This window comes from Staurois parvus, unplaced genomic scaffold, assembly GCF_062004578.1.
Source record: "Staurois parvus isolate SC_StPar_1 unplaced genomic scaffold, SC_StPar_1.0 ptg000834l, whole genome shotgun sequence".
NCBI lineage: Eukaryota > Metazoa > Chordata > Amphibia > Anura > Ranidae > Staurois > Staurois parvus.
In genome coordinates, this window is record NW_028318630.1 from 489,397 (window position 1) to 510,073 (window position 20,677).

Below are 20,677 nucleotides of genomic sequence, written 5' to 3' on the forward strand. Positions count from 1 at the left end.
CTTTACCATTTAATGCTATACGTATTGGCCCCTGTCATGCTGCCTGACTGCAAAGTGATAATACAGGCACTGGTTTGGGGAAGGGATAGGGGAAAAAACAACTGTCCATTCTACTCTCACTCAGCAATGTTCATTAAATGATCTGTAAGATGCTGGATGAGAAAAAGTGTGTGTCAGTCTCTGAATTTTTCTAGATCATGAAGGATTCTGCACGGGGGTTACAGACATTCCCCTGCTGCACTTTCTTTATTTTATTTCTATGTAGTGTGTATTTGTTCATAGATTATTTTTTTTTGGTCAGTATTTTCCAGACATTGCAGCATCTTCACTTCAAAGAACATTTAAAACATTTCCTCTAGAAATGAAGTTTTCTCACCAGACTAGCACAGAGAATAAAGGAGTCAAGGTAATAAATACTCAGTAATTTATTATTATCATATTCATTTTACTGTACTTTGATATGACAGATGCCTTACAATGTTCTTTTGGTTCAGGTCTTACTACAGTCTGTTACCAAGCTAGACGATGTGCAAAGTTTTCTGAAGACAACTGTACAACATTACAATGAGGAGCTTGGGCACCAAAAACTCCACCTTGAATTATCACAGAATGCTGTATTACAGATAATTCGTATACACAGAGTACTGTCTTCTGAGAAGGGGTGAGTTGTATTGTACTAGATTAGAGCATTGTAACATTTGTATAGGCACATCTATATTCATACAAGAATATTGTATATAGTTGAGCTCCAAAGTTTGCATACCATGGCAGAAATTGTGAAATTTTGGCATTGATATTGAAAATGACCGATCATGCCAAAAACCTGTTTTTTATATAAGGATAGTGATCATATGATGTCATTTATGATCACATAGTTGATTGGCTGCTTTTTAAATCATAATGATAACAGAAATCACCCAAATGGCTATGATCGAATGTTTACATACCCTGGAATGTTTGGCCTTGGTACAGACACACAAGGTGACACATGCAAGCTAAAATGGCAATTAAAGGTTAATGTCCCACATCTGTTGCTCTTTAAATTGCAATTAGTGTCAGTGTATAAATAGCCAATAACTTTGTTAGCTCTTACGTGGATACACTGAGCAGGCTAGGTACTGAGTCATGGAGAGCAGAAAAGAACTGTCAAAAGACCTGCCAGGGTATGCAAACATTTGAGCACAACTGTAAGAGTAGAGGCATTGACTGTATATTTACTTTTTAGAGGGTGGTTTTAAAAGGTAAACACTAATATAACTGTTTGTAATATTTCTAATTTATCCAGTTCTTGGTATACTTAGCAGTAGTTACTCACCTTCAACTGGATTTGTTTTCTAATTTCAAAGATGTTTTGCTAAGAACTAAGTCATCCAAATAGCTTCTGCAGTTTTGATGAGTGTCAGGAACATACCCTGGAGTTACCCGTGCATCTATAAATGCAGAGGTTTGTTTCTGACAATCATTAGAGCTGCAGAGGCGTGTGGGATGAGAAGGTAAACATGTGGACATTGCAGTGCAAGTTCAGTTTAATATTTATTTACTTTCAGGTACTTATATAGTGCTGTCAATTTACGCAGCACTTTACATATATATTGTACATTCACATCAGTCCCTAACCCTCAAGGGGTGTACAATCTAAGGTCCCTAACTCACATCCATACATACACATACTAGGGCCAAATTAGACAGGAGCCAATTAACCTACCAGCATGTCTTTGGAGTGTAGGAGGAAACCTGAGTACCCAGAGGAAACCCACGCAGGCACAGGGAGCACATGCAAACTCCAGGCAGGTGGTGCTGTGGTTAGGATTTGAACCAATGACCCAAGTACTGCCAGGCAGAAGTGCTAACCAGTTAACCACTGTGCTGCCCCATGACTACCTACTACTAGGGAGAATATTCCAGTTGGTAACATGACCAGGGGCGGACTGACCATTTGAGCACTCAGGCACTGCCCGAGGGCCCGGGGTCAGTAGGGGGCCCCATGAGATGCCCCTGGTACCTTTTTATAGGCTTTTTTTGGGTGTACTTTGAGTGTGGGCAAGGACACAGGGGCCCCATGATCCCCTGTTGCCCGGGGACCCCATGAGTTGTCAGTCCACCCCTGAACATGACAGATAATAAAGGATCACTTCCACAGAACTGCTTTGAAATAAAGTGGTACGTTTTCATATATTTCCTTGCCTATGACAGTAATAAAACTATTCTTTATACTTTGTTTACTTGTATTTATGTACAGTATATCCCTATTAAATGGATTTCCCACTGTCTTAAAAAGTGAAACATATTTAAAAAAATACTCAAAGTAAAACAAATGTATCATTAGTAAAATGTGCAGCAAAAACAATACAAACATTCATATTACACATACTGTAGATGCTGTATAATAAGCAATGATTAATTGTTGTTAATGATGGGTAGGTCCAGTTTAACAATGAAGATATGACTTCCATTACTATAGCGATGCCGCAATGAAGATGACATGTTCACAGCAGCCACACATTTTCTATTTGCAGTGTATATGATTGGCTAATTAAATTCAACCAACAGAACCATACAAAGTAATGTTGTTCTGTTCATGCTCCATTATTTAGAATCAGAAGAAGTCACAAAAAACAGTATAAATGGTTTGCTAGTCTTATTTTGACCTGTTTTTGCAGCGCAAATGAGGTCACAAGCAATTTTTTTTTTGTGTGTACAAAATAGACATGAATTGGCATGCTAAGTGCATGCATGCGTTTTACATTTTGCTGCTGATTCATCACCTATTTTCAGTACAAAATTTAGATTGTTCAGTTTCTACTGCTGAAACACATTTCATTTAGCTGGTGACAAGATGTAGGAGTCGATTTAGTAAAACTGGTGAATGCAAAATCTGGTCCAGCTGTGCATGGTAGCCAATCGGCTTTTAACTTCAGCTTGTTCAATTAAGCATTGACAAAAAAAACTGGAAGTTGATTGGTTTCTCGATAGAGCTGTACACGATTTTGCACTCTCCAGTTTTAGTAAATCAACTCCATAGTCTTTTATGGAAGTTTAGACAGGACTTAGGCTGGATTGTTGGTATGTTTTGTTTGATTTCCAGATCAATAGGTCAATATTATTTTGACATTAGAAAAGCCTCCAAATAAAATATAACTGTTAAGCTGTCATATATTGTTTTGGTAAGCAAAATATGAAACATTTATAAATGTAATATATTTTTAAATTGTTAAGCCTTTAAAAAAGGCTGGTAGGTGAATTGGCTCCTGTCTAAATTGGCCCTAGTATGTGTATGTATGAATGTAGGTTAGGGACCTTAGATTGTATGCCCCTTGAGGGTTAGAGACTGATGTGAATGTACAATATATATGTAAAGCACTGTGTAAATTGACAGCGCTATATAATTACCTATAATAAATAAATAAATAAATAAGGGCCATCTGTGTTTTGACCTTTATTTCCTTTGAAATTATTGTATTAAGTCTGGTAGGTGATGGAGGATACCTCTGCTCACCATGGCTCCTGACAACTGTCTCATCTTGCTGCATCAAAGTCCAGAGATTGGACTCCCCCCCCCCCCCCCCCCCATGCTTTCCCCCATTGGTTTTTTAACCTCTTGGCGCTGGGCGAACGCGTATGTGCCTAGATGCTGAGTGGTCGCTCATTTGTGTTCTATTAAAGAAAAACATATGTGCTGAGAGCATGTGCCATGCGCACTCCCAGCACACATGTCCAGTACTCACGGAAAGGTCCCGATCTCCTCTTTCGATCGGCACCTTTCCCGATCATGTGACCGCCGTGAAGGCGAGTCACGGCGGTCACATGACCCTAAACCCCGCCCTGCCTCCCGGCTTCTGAAACCCTTAAATGGCCGGGAGGCTCCGACGCCAAGGGGTTAATGTGATGGCTGGCTCACTGACAAATAGTGAGGCTTAAAAGTAAGGGTGGAGTTAAAGCTTGACCCTTAGAGAAAAGAATCAAGATTTGCAATTAACATTCACTGCTTCTTTCTCTGGATTTACTGATCAGTTTCAAATGTGTATATATAATTTTTTATCATATAAGACGCAATGATGGTTTGCATTGATATTATGACGTTTACCGATATATTTTTGTAATTTCAGCGGCAATGCACTCTTAGTGGGTTGTATTGGGTCTCATCTATCAACATTAGTGAAGCTAGCTCTCTATGTTGCTGACATACCTCTGCATGTAGTGGATACATCTGGACACAATAACTTTGTCAGCAGTCTGAAATCCGCCATCCAGATTTCTGCAGTTGAAGGAAAACCAACAGCTATTCTATTAACTGTAAGTTTACCATGCCCTTGAGCTTAATGGTGAAGTAGCGCTCAACAAAAACCTTATTTCTAAATGCTACAAACTGATACAAAAATGAAATCTGCATTGATTATTTGGGGTCACTATATGTTCAACAACACTGGTCTTTGCACTGGCTCACTACCGGGGGCGGACTGACCATTTGGAAACTCAGGCACTGCCCGAGGGCCCGGGGTCAGTAGGGGGCCCCATCAGATGCCTCTGGTACCTTTTTCATAGGCTTTTTTGAGTTTGGGAAAGGACATAAGGGCCCCATGATTCCCTATTACCCGGGGGCCCCATGAGTTGTCAGTCCACCCCTGCTCACTACACAGCAATTCTAGTTCAAGTGAAACTGAAAAGTGTTAATTCTATCCAGCACACTGCAGCTGTACTACAATCAGAATATTTAGTCAATATACTTTAAGTTCTCAGTAGTTGAAAGAAGAACACGCATAAAACACACAGACAATCTTACAGGGTCAATAGGATGGCAGTAAGAATGTAAATCCCAAAGCCTGTGCTATGCCATTTCCTAAATCTCCCTGCTTCCTCCATTACAACAGTCAAGCATCCAAGGCAATCTTATTGGTAACTCTGAGAACTTCTCACAAATTTTTTTACATTGTTGTCTGTACATGAGAGGCAGCTAGGAGCCTGTAGTGGGGTGTTCAAGCACCTCAGCAGAAGCATCACAAAATTACCAACAAAGAGGTGGGTTGGGCTGACGCAATCAGTCAATCAACAGCTGAATGAATATCTGATGTGCTGAGCAAGTAGGCTTTGCACCATCTAAAAAAACACAAACCCCTGGGAACAGAGGCGAATCAGTGCAAATAGGATCCCTAACTCCTATAGACAAGAGGCACAAAATGAATGCATAAAGTCCAATGTCATTAAATAGTCCATATAGCACTAGGGCTAGCTTCTAATAGCTGTAGCAGGCTCTGTGTAAAAATACGAAGGAGAGAAGCGCCTCTAAGTGCAATATTAACAATATTTATTAGCAAACAATGTAAAAGCCACTCACATTGTGTAAAATAAAGGAAGTCTCAAGGGTTTAGCGCATGCTCCAAAATGCGTCGCTTTGCATGCTGGTCCCCATACGTCATCACATAGACTTCGACGTTGCACTCCAAGGTGCGTTCCAGACGCCATCTTTAGAGACTTCACATGCCGGCCAGAAAATTCTGGTATATCTACAGTCTGCACAGTGTGTACGCGGCCATTGCAGCAAGGACACGGCTACACACTTTCACCCCTTTGAGCCTTCCTAATAAATATTGTTAATACTGCACTTAGAGGCGCTTCTCTCCTTATTTTTGCACCATCTATGCCTCTGGAGGCACATTTTTCACTTATGGCTGTGGTGTCCCTTTAAATGATGAATCAAAAATGGAATCATATGAGAGTTTTTATACTAACGATACAGTTATTATGATCTTCTATACTTGCCCTTTATTTCTATCCTGGATATAGAATGGGAAAATATTGTTCTTTCCCCATTCATCTGAAACTATATTTGATGATGTCAGAAGAGTGGCAGTTTGCAATTTACCGTGATCATCCTAATTGCCATCCTTTTTTGAAGTTGCTGTGACTCTCTGAGAGGAACAATTGACTGTTTTGTGTCTAAAAATTAATGTGTTCTGTTGCCATAGTAATTATCAGTGCATGCTGTGTGCATTCATGGTTCTGATTAAAGCATAGGTAAAAGGCCAACTAGGTTGTCTGCTGTTCGCTTATTAGTCACAAATACAGATCATGTTATGCTGTGTGGATAGAACACGTCATTGTTTAATGATTTTCTGAGCGGTCCTCTTTTTAATGTTTGCACAGCTAAGTGACTCATGGCAGACTCCCACTGAGAATATTTCAATGTTTCTGTAAAGCTTCCCCTACAGAAAGGAAATTGATTGTTAGCAAATTATTAGTCAATTGAAGTTTCACTTGTTATTTTCCCTATACTTTGAGGCACAACAGCGTGGTACGTCATTGGTAGAGTTCTGCAGTTCCCTAGATTCCTTTAGGACAGCACAAATTGTTTTTGCCTTAGCACTCATAACAAAAGTAAAGTATGTGTACAAATACTACAAATGTGTAGTATAATATGCAGTTGAATGTCTACATTTATGAATTGCTTTCCCACCGCCCTATAGTAGAACTACTGCTACAGGGTGGCAGGGCTGCACAAAATCACGCCATTGGCTGCTAGGGATATCAATCACCTGGTCCCGGCCAGAGATTCCCCGCCGGCACCTGGTGATCTCCTAGTAAAGCTTACATGGGAGAAACTTGTGTGTAAACAACACGGGTCTCTCTCCTGCCAATAAGGGCATGCTGCTGTGTATTTCTCTGCACAGCACAAAAATACACAGCAGCATGTGTCCCTAGTAAAACACACACAGCTCATGATGTAAAACACACACAGCACACAGTTAACCCTTTGATCACCCCAGATGTTAACCCCTTTCTGCCCATTGTCATTAGTGTCAGTGCTTTTTAGTACCATCGCTGTATTAGTGTCATTGGGATGTCAGTGGCTGTTAGTCAGTTCCCACCCGGTATCAGAATGCCCGCTGCAGTCCTGCTATAAGTCGTGGATCGCCGCCATTACTAGTATATAAAAAAAAATTCCAGTATATATACCACCATTTATAGACGCTATAACTTTCATGTAAACCAATTAATTTACACGTATTGGGATTTTTTTTTAGCAAAGACAGCAGAATACATTTTGGCCTAAATTTATGAAGAAATTCAATTTTTTTAATTTTTTTACTGGATATGTTTTTTTCAAAATTGTCGGTCTTTTTTTGTGTATAGCGAAAAAAAATGTAAAACACACAAGTGGTCAAATACCACCAAAAAAAAACTCTATTTGTGGGGAAAAAAAGGACATAAATTTCATTTATGTACTGCATTGCATAAACGCACAATTGTCAGTTAAATTAACGCAGCGCCGTATCGCAAAAGTGGCCTGGTCAGGAAGGGGGGATAAATCCTCTGGAAGGCTGTGCCGATCACCCTCCCTGCCTACATCTGATTCACCAAGCTGCCTGGGCCCCCCTGCTGGCTTGGGCCCCATACAGGAGGATTGGTGGTACCCCCTTATTCACGGCCTTGATAGCACTATTAACTCATTGAACAGAGAGCACAAAGGTATCATAGGAAGCGGCAAAGCTGGAAAGAGATCTACTGGTGCCATCTGCCTGACAATGCTTTGTGGAAGGGGTATGTGAGTCACAAGACTGGCATAGCTCCCGACTGTCCATCATTTGGAGCAAATCCCTCTGTCCCTCTTTCCTCGTTCATTGTCCCTCTTTTTGGTTTGAATAGGTATTTATAAAAAAAAAGTAGTATTTAACTTCCAAAAATATTATAATACAATACCTTTCATCAAACCTCTATATTATTGTATTTGTTATTTTTAAAAGCCAGAATAAAGGAATTGTAATGGAGAAAAAAAAACACTTGCGCATTTAACCAGTTGTTTGCACATTTATTCTTTGGGCTCTACGTAACTACGTGCTTTGTGCTAAAATGGGTCCTTCTTTTGCATCCCAAAAAGTTTTGAGGTAGGAATTTGTTACACTTTTACCTGATGAAAGATATATTAGAAAATTTTAGCGGCTGTGTAATTACATGAGCTAAACAAAGTTATGTACGGTATTTTAATTAGGGTATACAGTTGCAAGAAAAAGTATGTGAACCCCTTGGGATTACGTGGAGTTTTGCATGAATTGGGCATAAAATGTGCTCTGAACGTCATCTAAGTCACAACAATAGAAGAACACAGTCTGCTGAACATAATACTACACAAACATTAGATGTTGCCATGGTTTAATTGCACATAACATGTAAAGATTCACAGTGCAGGGAGGAAAAAGTATGTGAACCTTTGGACTTAATAACTGGTTGACCCTCCTTTGGCAGCAATAACCTCAACCAAACGTTTCCTGTAGTTGCAGATCAGACCTGCACAACGATCTGGAGTCATTTTGGACCACTCCTGTTCACAAAACTGTTTCAGTGTAGCAATATTCTTGGGATGTCTGGTGTGAATCACTCTCTTAAGGTCATGCCACAGCATTTCAATCGGGTTGAGATCAGGACTCTGACTGGGCCACTCCAGAAGGCGTATTCTGTGCTGTTGCAGCCATTGTTTTGTTGAATTACTTGTATGCTTTGGGTCATTGTCCTGTTGCATCACCCATCCTCTGCAGAGCTTCAGTTGGCGGACAGATGGTCGTACGTTTTCCTGAAAAATGTCTTGATAAACTCTGGAATTCATTTTCCCATCAATGACAACAATCCGTCCAGGCCTTGAGGCAGCAAAGCAGCCCCAAACCATGATGCTCCCTCCACCATGTTTTACAGTGGGGATGAGGTTTTGATGTTGGTGTGCTGTGCCTTTTTTTCTCCACACATAGTGTTGTGTGTTCTTCCCAAACAACTCAATCTTGGTTTCATCTGTCCACAGTATATTTTGCCAGTAGTGCTGTGGAACATCCAGGTGCTCTTTTGCAAACTTCAAATGTGCTGCAATATTCTTTTTGGACAGCAATGGCTTCCTCCGGGGTGTCCTCCCATGTACTCCATTCTTGTTTAATGTTTTCCTTATTGTAGATGTGTCAACAAAAATGTTAGCATGTGCCAGAGACTTCTGTAGGTCTTTAGCTGTGCTCTTGCAGTCATTTTTACAGGACAACCACGCCTAGGGAGAGTAGCAACAGTGCTAAACTTTCTCCATTTGTAGACAGTCTGTCTTACCGTGGACACATGAACATCAAGGCTTTTGGAGATACTTTTGTAACCCTTTCCAGCTTCATGCAAGTCAACAATTCTTGATCGTAGGTCTTCTGAGAGCTCTTTTCTGCGAGGCATGGTTCACATCAGACAGTGCTTCTTGAAACCAGCAAACCCAAAACAGGTGTGTGTTTTTTAAGGGCAGGACAGCTGTCAGCAACACATCCATTATCATCACACTGATTGGAGTCAAGGTTGGCTCACTCCTGGCTCCAATTAGCTCTGGGAGAAGTCATTAAGCTACAGCCTCACATACTTTTTCCTCCCTGCACTGTGAATGTTTACATGTTATGTGCAATTAAACCATGGCAAAATCTAATGTTTGTGTAGTATTATGTTCAGCAGACTGTGTTCTTCTATTGTTGTGACTTAGATGACGTTCAGAGCACATTTTATGCCCAATTCATGCAAAACTCCACGTAATCCCAAGGGGTTCACATACTTTTTCTTGCAACTGTATGAGAAAAAAAAAATCTCTGCTGAAAATAATTCAGCTTGCATGACATTGGTGCATGGTGCCTTATTTGGCCATTAAAAGTATATAATTTGCCCTCTTCAGTAAAGAATTCTTGCTTTTAAATGGTAAAAGGCTAAGAATATAAAGTTGGCTTTAACAGATATTTAGATTTATTTTATTACAGGTACTTATATAGTGCTGTCAATTTACACAGTGCTTTACACATATATATATATTGTACATTCACAGCAGTCTGTAACCCTCAAGGGGTGTACAATCTAAAGTCCCTAACTTACATTCATACATACACATACTAGGGCCAATTTAGACAGGAGCAAATTAACCTATCAGCATGTCTTTGGCATGTGGGAGGAAACCAGAGTACCCAGAGGAAACCCACACATGTACAGGGAGAACATGCAAACTCCAGGCTGTGGTTGGTATTTAAACCAATGACCCTAGTGCTGCCTAGGAGGAAACTGGAGTACCTGGAGGAAGCCCACACAGGCACAGGGAGGACATGCAAACTCAACGCTGTGGTTGGGATTTGAACCAAGGACCCTGGTACTGCCTAGGCGGAAGTGCTAACCATTTAGCCACTGTGCTGGCCAGATTTAGCCATTTGTCCATTACTTATGATTTAAGCATAAAGTACAAGATTAAGATTATTGGGTTGATTTCTTAAAGGCAAATAGGCTGTAAACATTGCAAGATCATTTTCTCTTAGATTAGGGAATGCAGTGAAAATTCACTTTGCAAAGTATACCCAATCATATGTAAGGAAAACAGTATATTTGCATGCACATTATTGGATGGTGGAAGTCAGCGGAGCTTCATCTTGCATAGTGGACAGCCTATTTGCATTTAGAAATCAACCTCGCTGTCTACACCAACAAAGGATTGTTTTACTAGTGTTGCTGCAATTTCTAAATTGTGCAGCAGAGGGCAATACAAGTATGTATTTAAATACTGTATATTAGGCAAAATGTAAAGAGTGAAGGTAATCTTACTTTACATTATAAAATACTGTATTTTATCATTCTAAAAATTCATCCCCATCCCAGAGGCCCCGTAAATATAATGATTACAGAAATCTAGAAAAATCCATTAAGATTTCTTTTTGTTGTACTGTGTTGTAGAGCACATATTATACACATTTTTAGGGTGAAAACAAGTAAAAATATTTATACAGTTTATCATTGCTTTCTCGCAGTAATACAGTGCTGTCTTTAATACTTGACAGGCGGCTGAGCTTGTGGCTGACAGTTGTCTAGATGTCATTAACAGCCTGCTAATCTGTGGAGAGTATGATTCCTTATTCACCACTGAAGAAATGAACGATCTCTTGCAGGTAGGTGTTTGAAAAGCTTCTACTTATTAATCCATCTTTACACCACTGCTTGTTAACTGTACAGTACATTATGTAAATACCATCTATTCAACAGGATAGGGATTAGTTTGAAGGCAAGAACTTTAGGTTTAGGTATGTGTACTTACAGTGTTACTAAACTCACAATAGTAAAATCAGTCTGTATATGCAGTAAAGCATGCTTGTTATTCTCACTGTGGAACCTAAGGGGTTATTCCTCTGCATTGTGTAAAAAGGCTGTTTGATCCTTTCTTTTCTGAACCTCCTCTTGTTGAAATGTCCACCTGATAAGACAGACTGAGACCGTAGTCACATACACATGCTCAGTTTGGTGTGTATTGCTAGAGAGATTTTTTTTTTTTCTTGGGAGAGTGCATGTGATCATCACAGTGCCAATCAGCACTATCCAGACAGAGGGTCAGATGTTCTACATCCTCCTAGAGCAGAAATAAAACTCCTACAAGCTTTAACAGTGCTCTGCTGAAGTCACAAGACTTCTCTAACTGCTAATGAGAAAAGGTATTTAGCAGTTTATATTTACTAAAATAATTGCATTTCCATGTTGTGTGTACTGTGGAAGACCAGATATAGTGAATGCACGGTCCTGGGTTTAGTAACACTTTACACAAAATAAATAATTTCTCTACATAACAGCTTACCTCACTAGTCTGTATTTGAAGCTTTATTCCTGGCATGTTGGTGTCCAGAGAGATCATCACTGTTGGGTAATGGCATAGAGCTACTAGAGTAGAGTGCTTCCTTACCCTTGGACACCCCTTTGCTTTCCCTCCTTGCAACCCTAACAATTACCCTAACACTAACCTTCCCTGTAACCTTAACCCTACCTCAAGAAAATGTAGCCTCTAGTTTGCATAGTCGCCTCTTCTGTGTCAAGTTTTTTTTTCTCGCAAACTTTCCTGCACCATAAAATATTGGTCCTTATATCCTGGCTCTGACAACTCCTGCTTTGTTTATCATGACCGCTGAGAAACATATGGAATAACATCCCATATCTAAGATAGCCTTGCCCAATAATGACACAGAAGCTATTTAACTACTATAGTAATATGACGGCCGGGCGAACCTCTCGTCCCTCAGGGAGGGTGTCATATGACGTCTTTCCCGGATCGCGCATTGCGCGTACCCACAGGGCCACGCTGTGGCGAGATCTGTCACCGGCTGTGTACCTTGGACAGATCTGTGTACCGGCCCCGTTGCCAGTACCATGTGACCTGCTGTGACCAATCACAGAAGGCCACATGAGAGTTGTATACCATGGATAGCTTCCTTTCATGCCATCCATTGTATACAAGTTTGTCTAGCTGAGAATAGTCACAGTGATCACATGTACAGGCTGGGCCAATCACAGCCCATCTGTGTCATGTGATTAGCCGTGTCCAATCACAGCTAATCACAACAAAAAAACCTGAATGAATCGATTTCATTCAGTTAAATGCTTGATTATAGCAAATAAATTCTTTGCTATAAGCAATGTAATTGTGTAAAAAAAAAAAACAAAAAAAATGATCACTTCCCCAAAATAGTACAATGCTACTATAGTAACATTTGTATTACTTTGGGCATAGTGCAATCTGAAAAAAAAATCTTAAAAAAAGAGAAAAAATGTAATAAAAAATAAAAAAATGATTAAAAAATTTAAAAAAAATTATCAAATTTTTTTTGTGTACTTTCACCAGTCAGTGTCACTGATCACCGCCACACCGGATATATGATGACGCTGTACTGCACTGATGACAGTATGTAGAAAAAAAATTTGTGAAAATTTTCTTTTTAATTTCTTCTTTTTCCAAAAAATTATGACAAAAAAAATTACAACTTCAAAAAACGCGCCATGCCTCTTATAAAATACGTCAGACTGTCTACTTTGCAAAAAGGGATCATTTGGGGGATATCTGTACTGTTTTGACATTTTTTGCCTTGAGAAATTAGATTGGCTATCAGTACTTCAGGATTGATCAATTTTCAGATATATCCCATAGTTTGTGAACTCTATAAATATCATACAGACTAAATAATAAATACTGATTTGGATTATTTTCACCAAAAAAAATGTAGCAGAATACATCGTGGCCTAAATTTATGAACAATTATTTATTTGCAAACTTTTATAACAGAAACAAAGAAAAATGTGGGTCTTTTTTTTTATTTTAGCAAAAAATAAAAACCCCAGTGGTGATTAAATACCACCAAAAGAAAGCTCTAGTTGTGTGAACAAAATGATAAAAATGTAGTTTGGGTACAGTGTTGCATGACCGTGCAATTGTCATTCAACGTGTGAGAATGCTGAAAATTGGCCTGGGCAAGAAGGGGATAAAAGTGTTCGGTATTGAAGTGGTTAAGCTCGATAGAGAAAGGACAGAGTTTTCTTGAAGCAGTGCAGTGCTTGCTGCTGTTTGGCGAAAGCCATTGCACTTGCTTTGTAACAACATCATAAACCATACCACAGATCACAGGTTTTGTTCTTCTGCTACCTTGATTTTTAATTTTTTTTGCCACTTTCATGGTGCAACACAGACAGTTGATGGATTTTCAAACAATTAAAGCATTTTTTGTCTTTAGGTTCTAAGTCCAGCTTTACGGAGAAAACACCCCCATCTTGGTTTTGATCCTGCTAAATACTTTGTTTCTCAAGTGAAATCTTACCTGAGGATAATGGTATGCATTCCACCATACCATGAACTTTTGGAAACTGCTTCAGGGTATGTCAGCTGTAGTAACTGTGCTTTTTGTATTTATTTCTGCAAATGATTTGTCTTTTGGAACCAGAATGATTAGTGTATTCTGAATTAGCATTACTCTGCAGGCCTGCTTGTGACACTATTGGCCAGTAACTGCTGCAGGTTAGATGATAAAACTCTTTTTTTTATCAATTTGTATGGATTATTTCTCTATACTATACATAACATTTAATTATCTTAGTAGCAGGTTACTGACACATTAATGTATGTATGCAGCAGGTGGTTCTGCTGTGTAAGTCCAAATGATGTGTTTCTTTGCAGAAAATATCCAGGATTTTTAAGTGGTTGTCAGCTCATTTGGATTGACAGCTGGTCACAAGAAGCTATTAACAGAGAAGCCAAACACTACATAATGCAACACAAGATTATGGAGACCCACACTGAGGAGACACGGTATGACGGCGGATTATGTGTTATTATAAATAAATTACAGCTCATGGAAAATGCATTAAAATATTAATGTGGATTTGTAAAAAACTAATTATTGCTAAAGTGTATGTAGGCCTGAACAATTAACGTCTCCTAACTGTACCCTTTTATACTGTTAAATGTACCATGGAAAGTGTTTTTTGTATCTGTTCAATAAATGCAAAAAAGTACCCATTGATCATGTTAGAAATTCAAAGAATTCTCTGTATAATTCCTGTATTATCTCAAGGTGTCTAATTAGACCCAGGGGCGTCCCTAGGCAGGTGCGTGCCGCACCGGGTGACACCTTTTGCAAGGGGTGACACCGGACCCGCTCCACCAGGGGCGGACTGACCGAGGGCCCGGGGTCACTACAGCCCCATGAGAGGCTCAGTCTGTCCCTGTATGTGCCGCTGCTGAAATAAGGAAGCATTGAGAGGACGGACAGTGAGGCAGGCACTTCGGAAACCTCTCCTCCTCGGAGTTTCAGCAGAGGGGCGGGTCCACATCCCTGCCACGGGTGCTGAAGTCTGAGATCTGGAAGGGCAGGCAGAGTATGCAGCAGGTCAGTGTGTAATCCCTGGACCCTGGTGACAGCACTGCAGCTTTATGTAGTAGGTAGGGGGAGAGAGAGAGAGAGAGAGAGGGGGGGGGGAGAAAGAGGGTAGAGAGAGTGGGGGGAGAAAGAGGGCAAAGAGAGAGGGGGTGTCACCAAGTGTTCTGGCACTGGGTGACACCAACCCTAGGGATGCCCCTGATTAGACCTCCCAGTTCTTATCTCGGGACTGGATCTCAATTAGTCCCTATGCTGTGGAGAATAGGAGAGAGGCAGGGTTTGAATATATATTTCTCAAATGCAAAGCACACACCAAAAAAATACCCAGAAAAGTAATCCACCTCCACCCTTGAAGGTTAAAAATGATATATAAAGACTTTTCTTTTAAATAAAACCATATAAATATCCCAAATATCAAGGCAAACCCCACTCGTATAAACAAATGTTCAATAAAGTCTCTTTTTTTCTTCTTTTCCACGAAAAAATTCTTTTTCTCAACACCCGCAAATTCTGATGCCCATATACCTCAAAAAGAAAAAACTTAACATAGTGTCATACCTTTTTGGTAATAAAAACACACGTGCCCTTAACAGTGCACCATGCAATACTCGTGAAACACTCCAAAACACACAAAAAAAAAATACTCTCTATGTGAATATCAACACATATATTTTAGATCTCTGTTTGAATATTTTAGTAAAATAAAACTGGGCAGGGCTGACATCACACAGTCCACAAAAAATGTGCTATCAGCCCACAGTTGCAGCTGATTGGCTGCAGCCACTGATCGATGGAAATTTTTCCAATATATTCCTTCAATAGAAGTCAATTAAACAATTGACGTCTGTTGAGTGGGGCTGATTGGCTGCAGCCACTGATTGATGGAAATGTTTCCAACATATTTCTTCTATAGAAGTTAATTAAACAATTGACTTCTGTTGAGTGGGGCTGATTGGCTGCAGCCACTGATTGATGGAAATGTTTCCAACATATTTCTTCTTTAGAAGTTAATTAAACAATTGACTTCTGTTGAGCGGGAGAGCTCACCCACTAAATGAAATCGGTGCATGGCCAGCTTTAGGAGTGCATTTGTGGCAGATCAGCAGGTATTTTTCTGATCTTGCACAGCATTTAAAGGATAAGATCACTTTTGTAATATGTTACATGTTTAGGGAGGAACATGTAACATGTTCTAGCTCCTGCCCCTCTCCCCGCAATCCCCCCCCTCCCCAAGGGATCTTCTCCTCGCACCCACTGTCACAATTTGAAAAACAGTACAACAGTGTGGGGCTCTGCCCACAAGGTCAAGTTCTGTGAATAAATAAATTCTAAGTACCATTGGCCTTCATGACCGTTGGCTTGTAGTTATCAGTGAACTGCGGGGGGTGCTTGTGAGCGTTCTTGTAGTCCATTGATTCTTCCTTCCATTCAGTAACTGCCTGCCCATACAAGGCATGGGCAGATAGCTGTACTGAGAGTCTGCAGGATCCTTGCAGTGCAACCGCAATCTGCTGATCGTGGGTACAAAGCTTTACAGACTGCTATGCAAAAAAAAAAAATGCACATTTTTATAACCTGCATAAAGATATGCATTTATTTATTTTTTTTTAAAAGGTGAACTTATCCTTTAAAGGGAATATACACGAGAAAATGTGCATGTATTGCAAATATGTACTGCATGTTCTTTTTTGTGCTCTGACATACTCTTTAATACAATTTTCTTGATTGCTTTAATGTTTAACATTTTATCATATTTTATTATATTTCTAGAGAGAAAATAGTATTGGCTGTTTCCTTGATTTACAGTTATATGCTCCATGAAAATAATCAGGTTCCATGGGCTGGACATTGCAATCCGCATAGTTCTTTGAATTCTGCAAATGATCCTAAACTAGATATTTCACAGTCTAATGTATCTTCGTATCATCTTCCACATTGCAGAGATATTATTCAGGTATAAAACAAATGTATGCACATACATGATTATGATGTCACTCTCTATTAGCACCCAGTAGTGTTTCCACCCCAAAGTGCAACTTAAAGGCTAACTCCACCTTTTGCACTATGTTTACACTTGTGCAAACTGGACCCCATGTCCTAGACCAGTCTTTTTATCAACCAGGGTGCTTTCTGGGTTCTTCAGGGGTGCCTTGGCAAAATATTTAAAAATTGCCCCAAATTACCCAAAAATTGTCAACAAGCCAGCAAGTGGATTAAGCTAGCCTTTTTGTTGCACAAACCACAGGTTTTATTGTGCACCATTATAACCTTTGGCACTGTGAGGGCCAGCCAGTGGCATTGTAACAAGGGATGATGTCTTTGGTTGATAAAGAGGATGTCAGATGCCTGAATCATTGTTTGCCCCTCTTCATCACCACTGAGGTCACTTTCGCTGAGCAAGGGAAAGGAGGAACATTGGAATACTAGTCCGTACCAGTGTGAAAAGGGGTGTTTGCTTTGTAAGAATAAATCATCTCTAATATTGGGTGTCCTGCAACAGTGGTTACTGCTGTGTTATGTAAAACTATTAGTTTAGTCCTTTACATTTAGCATGGAGTGCCTCAAGATTGTCCTGGAATTTTAAAGGGTGCCTTGACTGAAAAAAAGGTTGAGAAACACCGCCCTAGACAATCTAGACCCCTGGTGCCCAATCTTCTGCATGGGGACCGCATGCAGCCCTTTGGCACTTATTGTGAAGCCCCAGGTTTCCTGCAAACAGTAGGTTTTTTTTCTTACCTAGGTGCTTACCAGTGGAGAGATGCTGCCAGTGGAGAAAAAAAGCTTGTTTAAACTGATTCCTAGTACTGAAGTGGCTTGGTTTATTTTTTTTCACACTGCCTTACTTTTTCTGTGTTGTCTATCCCTTCTTTTTGTTTTTGTTTTTTTTTTCTGATCTTATGTATTTTAAGATGGCTGTAGGGAGCACAAATTTGAAAGCACTGATTTGTAAATAGGCAGTAATAGCAGTGATTCCCAGTCTATGAATGTCTCCTAAAGCATGCCCTCAGTCTCCAACAACTCCTGCAACATGCATGTAGTCTCTGACCATCTCCTATTGCATTACATTCATTGAATATTATGTGCAGCCCTTTGGTGACATCAGGGGCTGTACTCGAGGCCTTCTACATCTTGGGAGTTGACAACCACTGATCTAGATGATCTTAGAGGATCAAGGCTGTAATGCTTCAGAAGGAAGTTTTTGCCCTGTGTGATATCAGTAGTCAGGCCTTGATTTTATACTGTAAAAACTGTTTCAGTTATCTGTATTATTATTCAGAAATGTTTTTTTCCTATGTTCTTCTAATGCAGGAAAGACTGAAGCTCCTAATTTCAAAGGAAAACATAGCAGTAAAGGACAAAGTTTTTATTGGTCCAAACACATTGCAGTTATTTCTGGATAACTTTAAGAGTATATTCCTAAAGAAAACTGAAGAACATTCCAGCACAAATAATCAGTTAACGTAAGTCACACATTGTTTTATCATTAAATACAATGTACAAGTAGAGTAACTTGAGGGGAACCTATTTGGTTACACAAATAAGACTTTCCAAAAAGTAGATAGGCGTTTTTTAAAACTTAGGCCTGCAAGTGGAAGCCCCAATTACAGGGCTTGAAGAGAATGGAAGTATAGGAGCTACAATTTCTGACCTAATTTTATGTTTCAATATTTTTATTGCATTTTTCAGGGAAAAAACAAAGGAATGAGACATTGTTCATTCTTACAATATTGCAATAAAACATTATACAGTTGAGCATTGTTGTTATTCCATTCATTAGGCGATGGTGGAGTTGGGCTTATTTAGCGATATCATCAGAGGTATTTATATATGTATGATGAACCTTGGTGAGGAGTTGGGATGTTAGGGGGGTTATTGGTAGAGGAGATGGGGGAGGGGGGGGGGAAGGGGAGGAAAGATATAACTGGGTGAGTAAGGATATACCAGTCTAGGTTTAGGAGGTGATTTTTACTATTTAAGTGTTATCAGGGTTGTACATAATATTTTGGGTGATTTAACCATCGGGTCCATTTCTGATTAAATTTAAGGTGGGAGGAAGTATTGATTGCGGATTTTTTCTCCATTTCGCATTGAATGTTGAGGTCTATAATTAGTGAGGTAATTGAGGGGGTATTATTTGTGTTCCATAATCTGGTATCTGACCTAATTTTAAACATGCAGGCTCCAAAGCTGTCATGCTGATCCCAGCCTCTAACATAAAACAAAAAATATGCAGGGCAGGCATTCATATTCTCAAACTTCATTGACAGCTCACTTATTCCAGGTAAGTGACTCACTAAGTCCTGAAACCAGTGTCAGCATAGCACACTTGAAGCCTGCACCCATAAGAGTCATATTTACAAAGGTAGCTCCCATATTCCTATCTTGAGAGGCTTGTTTTAAAGCTCCATATGGGTATGGCAGAACCAAAATAAAGATCCAAGTACGCCTTGAAAAATGAAATACACCTCTTCAAATTGAGAAAAGACTTCCCAGTAAATTCAATTTTTGCATGGCAGCCAAGTTAGTAGACACCCCACTAGATTTTAAAAGCTTTTGCTTTTGCTTTTGCTGAAGCCAAAACACAGAAACATGGATGACAGTGTTTTAGCCTTCCGGACCTCATCAGCACGATGCTGGTATTTCTGGACAGCATTTGTGTGCCTTGTGTGTCTTTCCAAAGAGCACTTACAGGTAATGTATAATGTGTACTGCATACACTATCTTTTTTGTGCATTATGATAAGTGGTATAAAATAGCATCTTGCAAAAATTAACACATGCACACACATGTGTCATCTAAATAAAGCACCCTCACTCCTTGTCCATGTCCTGTCTTAAATCTGTCTTAAATACTAATTCCATGTTTTTTTGAGAAAAAAACATTACCCTCTAGGTGACCAATGTATAGTACAGCAGGGATTTTAACAAACTTTAACAAACCTGTTTCTACTCTGAAGATAATGTCTTGTCCAGGACTGACTCTGAATAACAGTGACTACATCATTACAAGCAGCTAGTGCACTTTTGGGGTTCTGATGTGTAAAGGTAAAGTGTCACCATCCCTTTGGAAGTGAAAAACTCTTAGGGAGTATCTCACCAAAAAATTTAATTTTTGTTGCAGAGGATGCATAAAACATAAATTGCATCTTAGTTCAGAGTTCTTTACAGAAGCTGGTAATGACATTTCTGGGGGTGTTCTGTATACCAGCTGTGTACAGAACACCTCCAGGTTGCCATATTGCATTGACTTTATAGAAAATTACAGCAGCTTCAGATTGAAAAGGAAAGGTAATTTTTTAATACCATTACTTTACAATATGGCTTCTGTACTAACTGTATATGCTATATTTATTTTTATTTCCTATATTTTTTCCATAGAAGTAGAGTTACCTTCAGGGGTGGACTGACCATTCGAGCACTCAGGCAGTGCCCGAGGGCTCGGGGTCAGTAGGGGGCCCCATGAGATGCCCCTGGTACCTTTTCATAGGCTTTTTCGGGTGTGGTTTGAGTGAAAGCAAATACATAGGGGCCCCATGATCTCTTATTGCCCGGGGGCCCAATGAGTTGTCAGTCCGCCCCTGGATACCCTTTAAGTATGCAGATGCAGTCTACAAGTGCATAGTTCTGGGCTCTCTTATTATAAAGTACAGCATGTTTTGCACACACTGAAACATGGAAACACCCTGTGATAATTGTTTATGTATAATAAGGATTTAATGCAAAAAAATAATAATAATGTAGAATGGTTTCTAAACTTTCAAACAATATTGCAATAAATTACCAAAAACACTAAGCCTTTAAACACATAAATATTTTAGGTCATAGCTAAATAAGTAATTGAAAATATAGAGGAACACAAGAAACTTGGGACTAGTGAGTATCTTTTGTTTGAAGTTATTTACATACACAGAGTCCCAGTTTTTTTTTCCATCAAAGCTTAATTGAACAAGCTAAAGCTAGAAGCTGACTGGCTACCATGCACAGCTGCAGCAGATTTTGCACTCTCTGGTTTTAGCA

General features: G+C 39.5%; 1 protein-coding gene across 1 annotated transcript in view; it reads left to right on the forward strand.

The window, feature by feature from the left end:
- Positions 1–20,677, forward strand: part of LOC149443738 (dynein axonemal heavy chain 5-like) — a 291,780-nt gene that overhangs the window by 195,174 nt on the left and 75,929 nt on the right. Inside the window, exons 66-73 of the mRNA XM_089655345.1 lie at positions 302–406; positions 495–661; positions 4,107–4,293; positions 10,812–10,919; positions 13,518–13,657; positions 13,958–14,089; positions 16,431–16,614; positions 17,970–18,121. Coding sequence (XP_089511471.1) covers positions 302–406; positions 495–661; positions 4,107–4,293; positions 10,812–10,919; positions 13,518–13,657; positions 13,958–14,089; positions 16,431–16,614; positions 17,970–18,121 — 1,175 coding nt within the window. The remainder of the gene's footprint in view (positions 1–301; positions 407–494; positions 662–4,106; positions 4,294–10,811; positions 10,920–13,517; positions 13,658–13,957; positions 14,090–16,430; positions 16,615–17,969; positions 18,122–20,677) is intronic.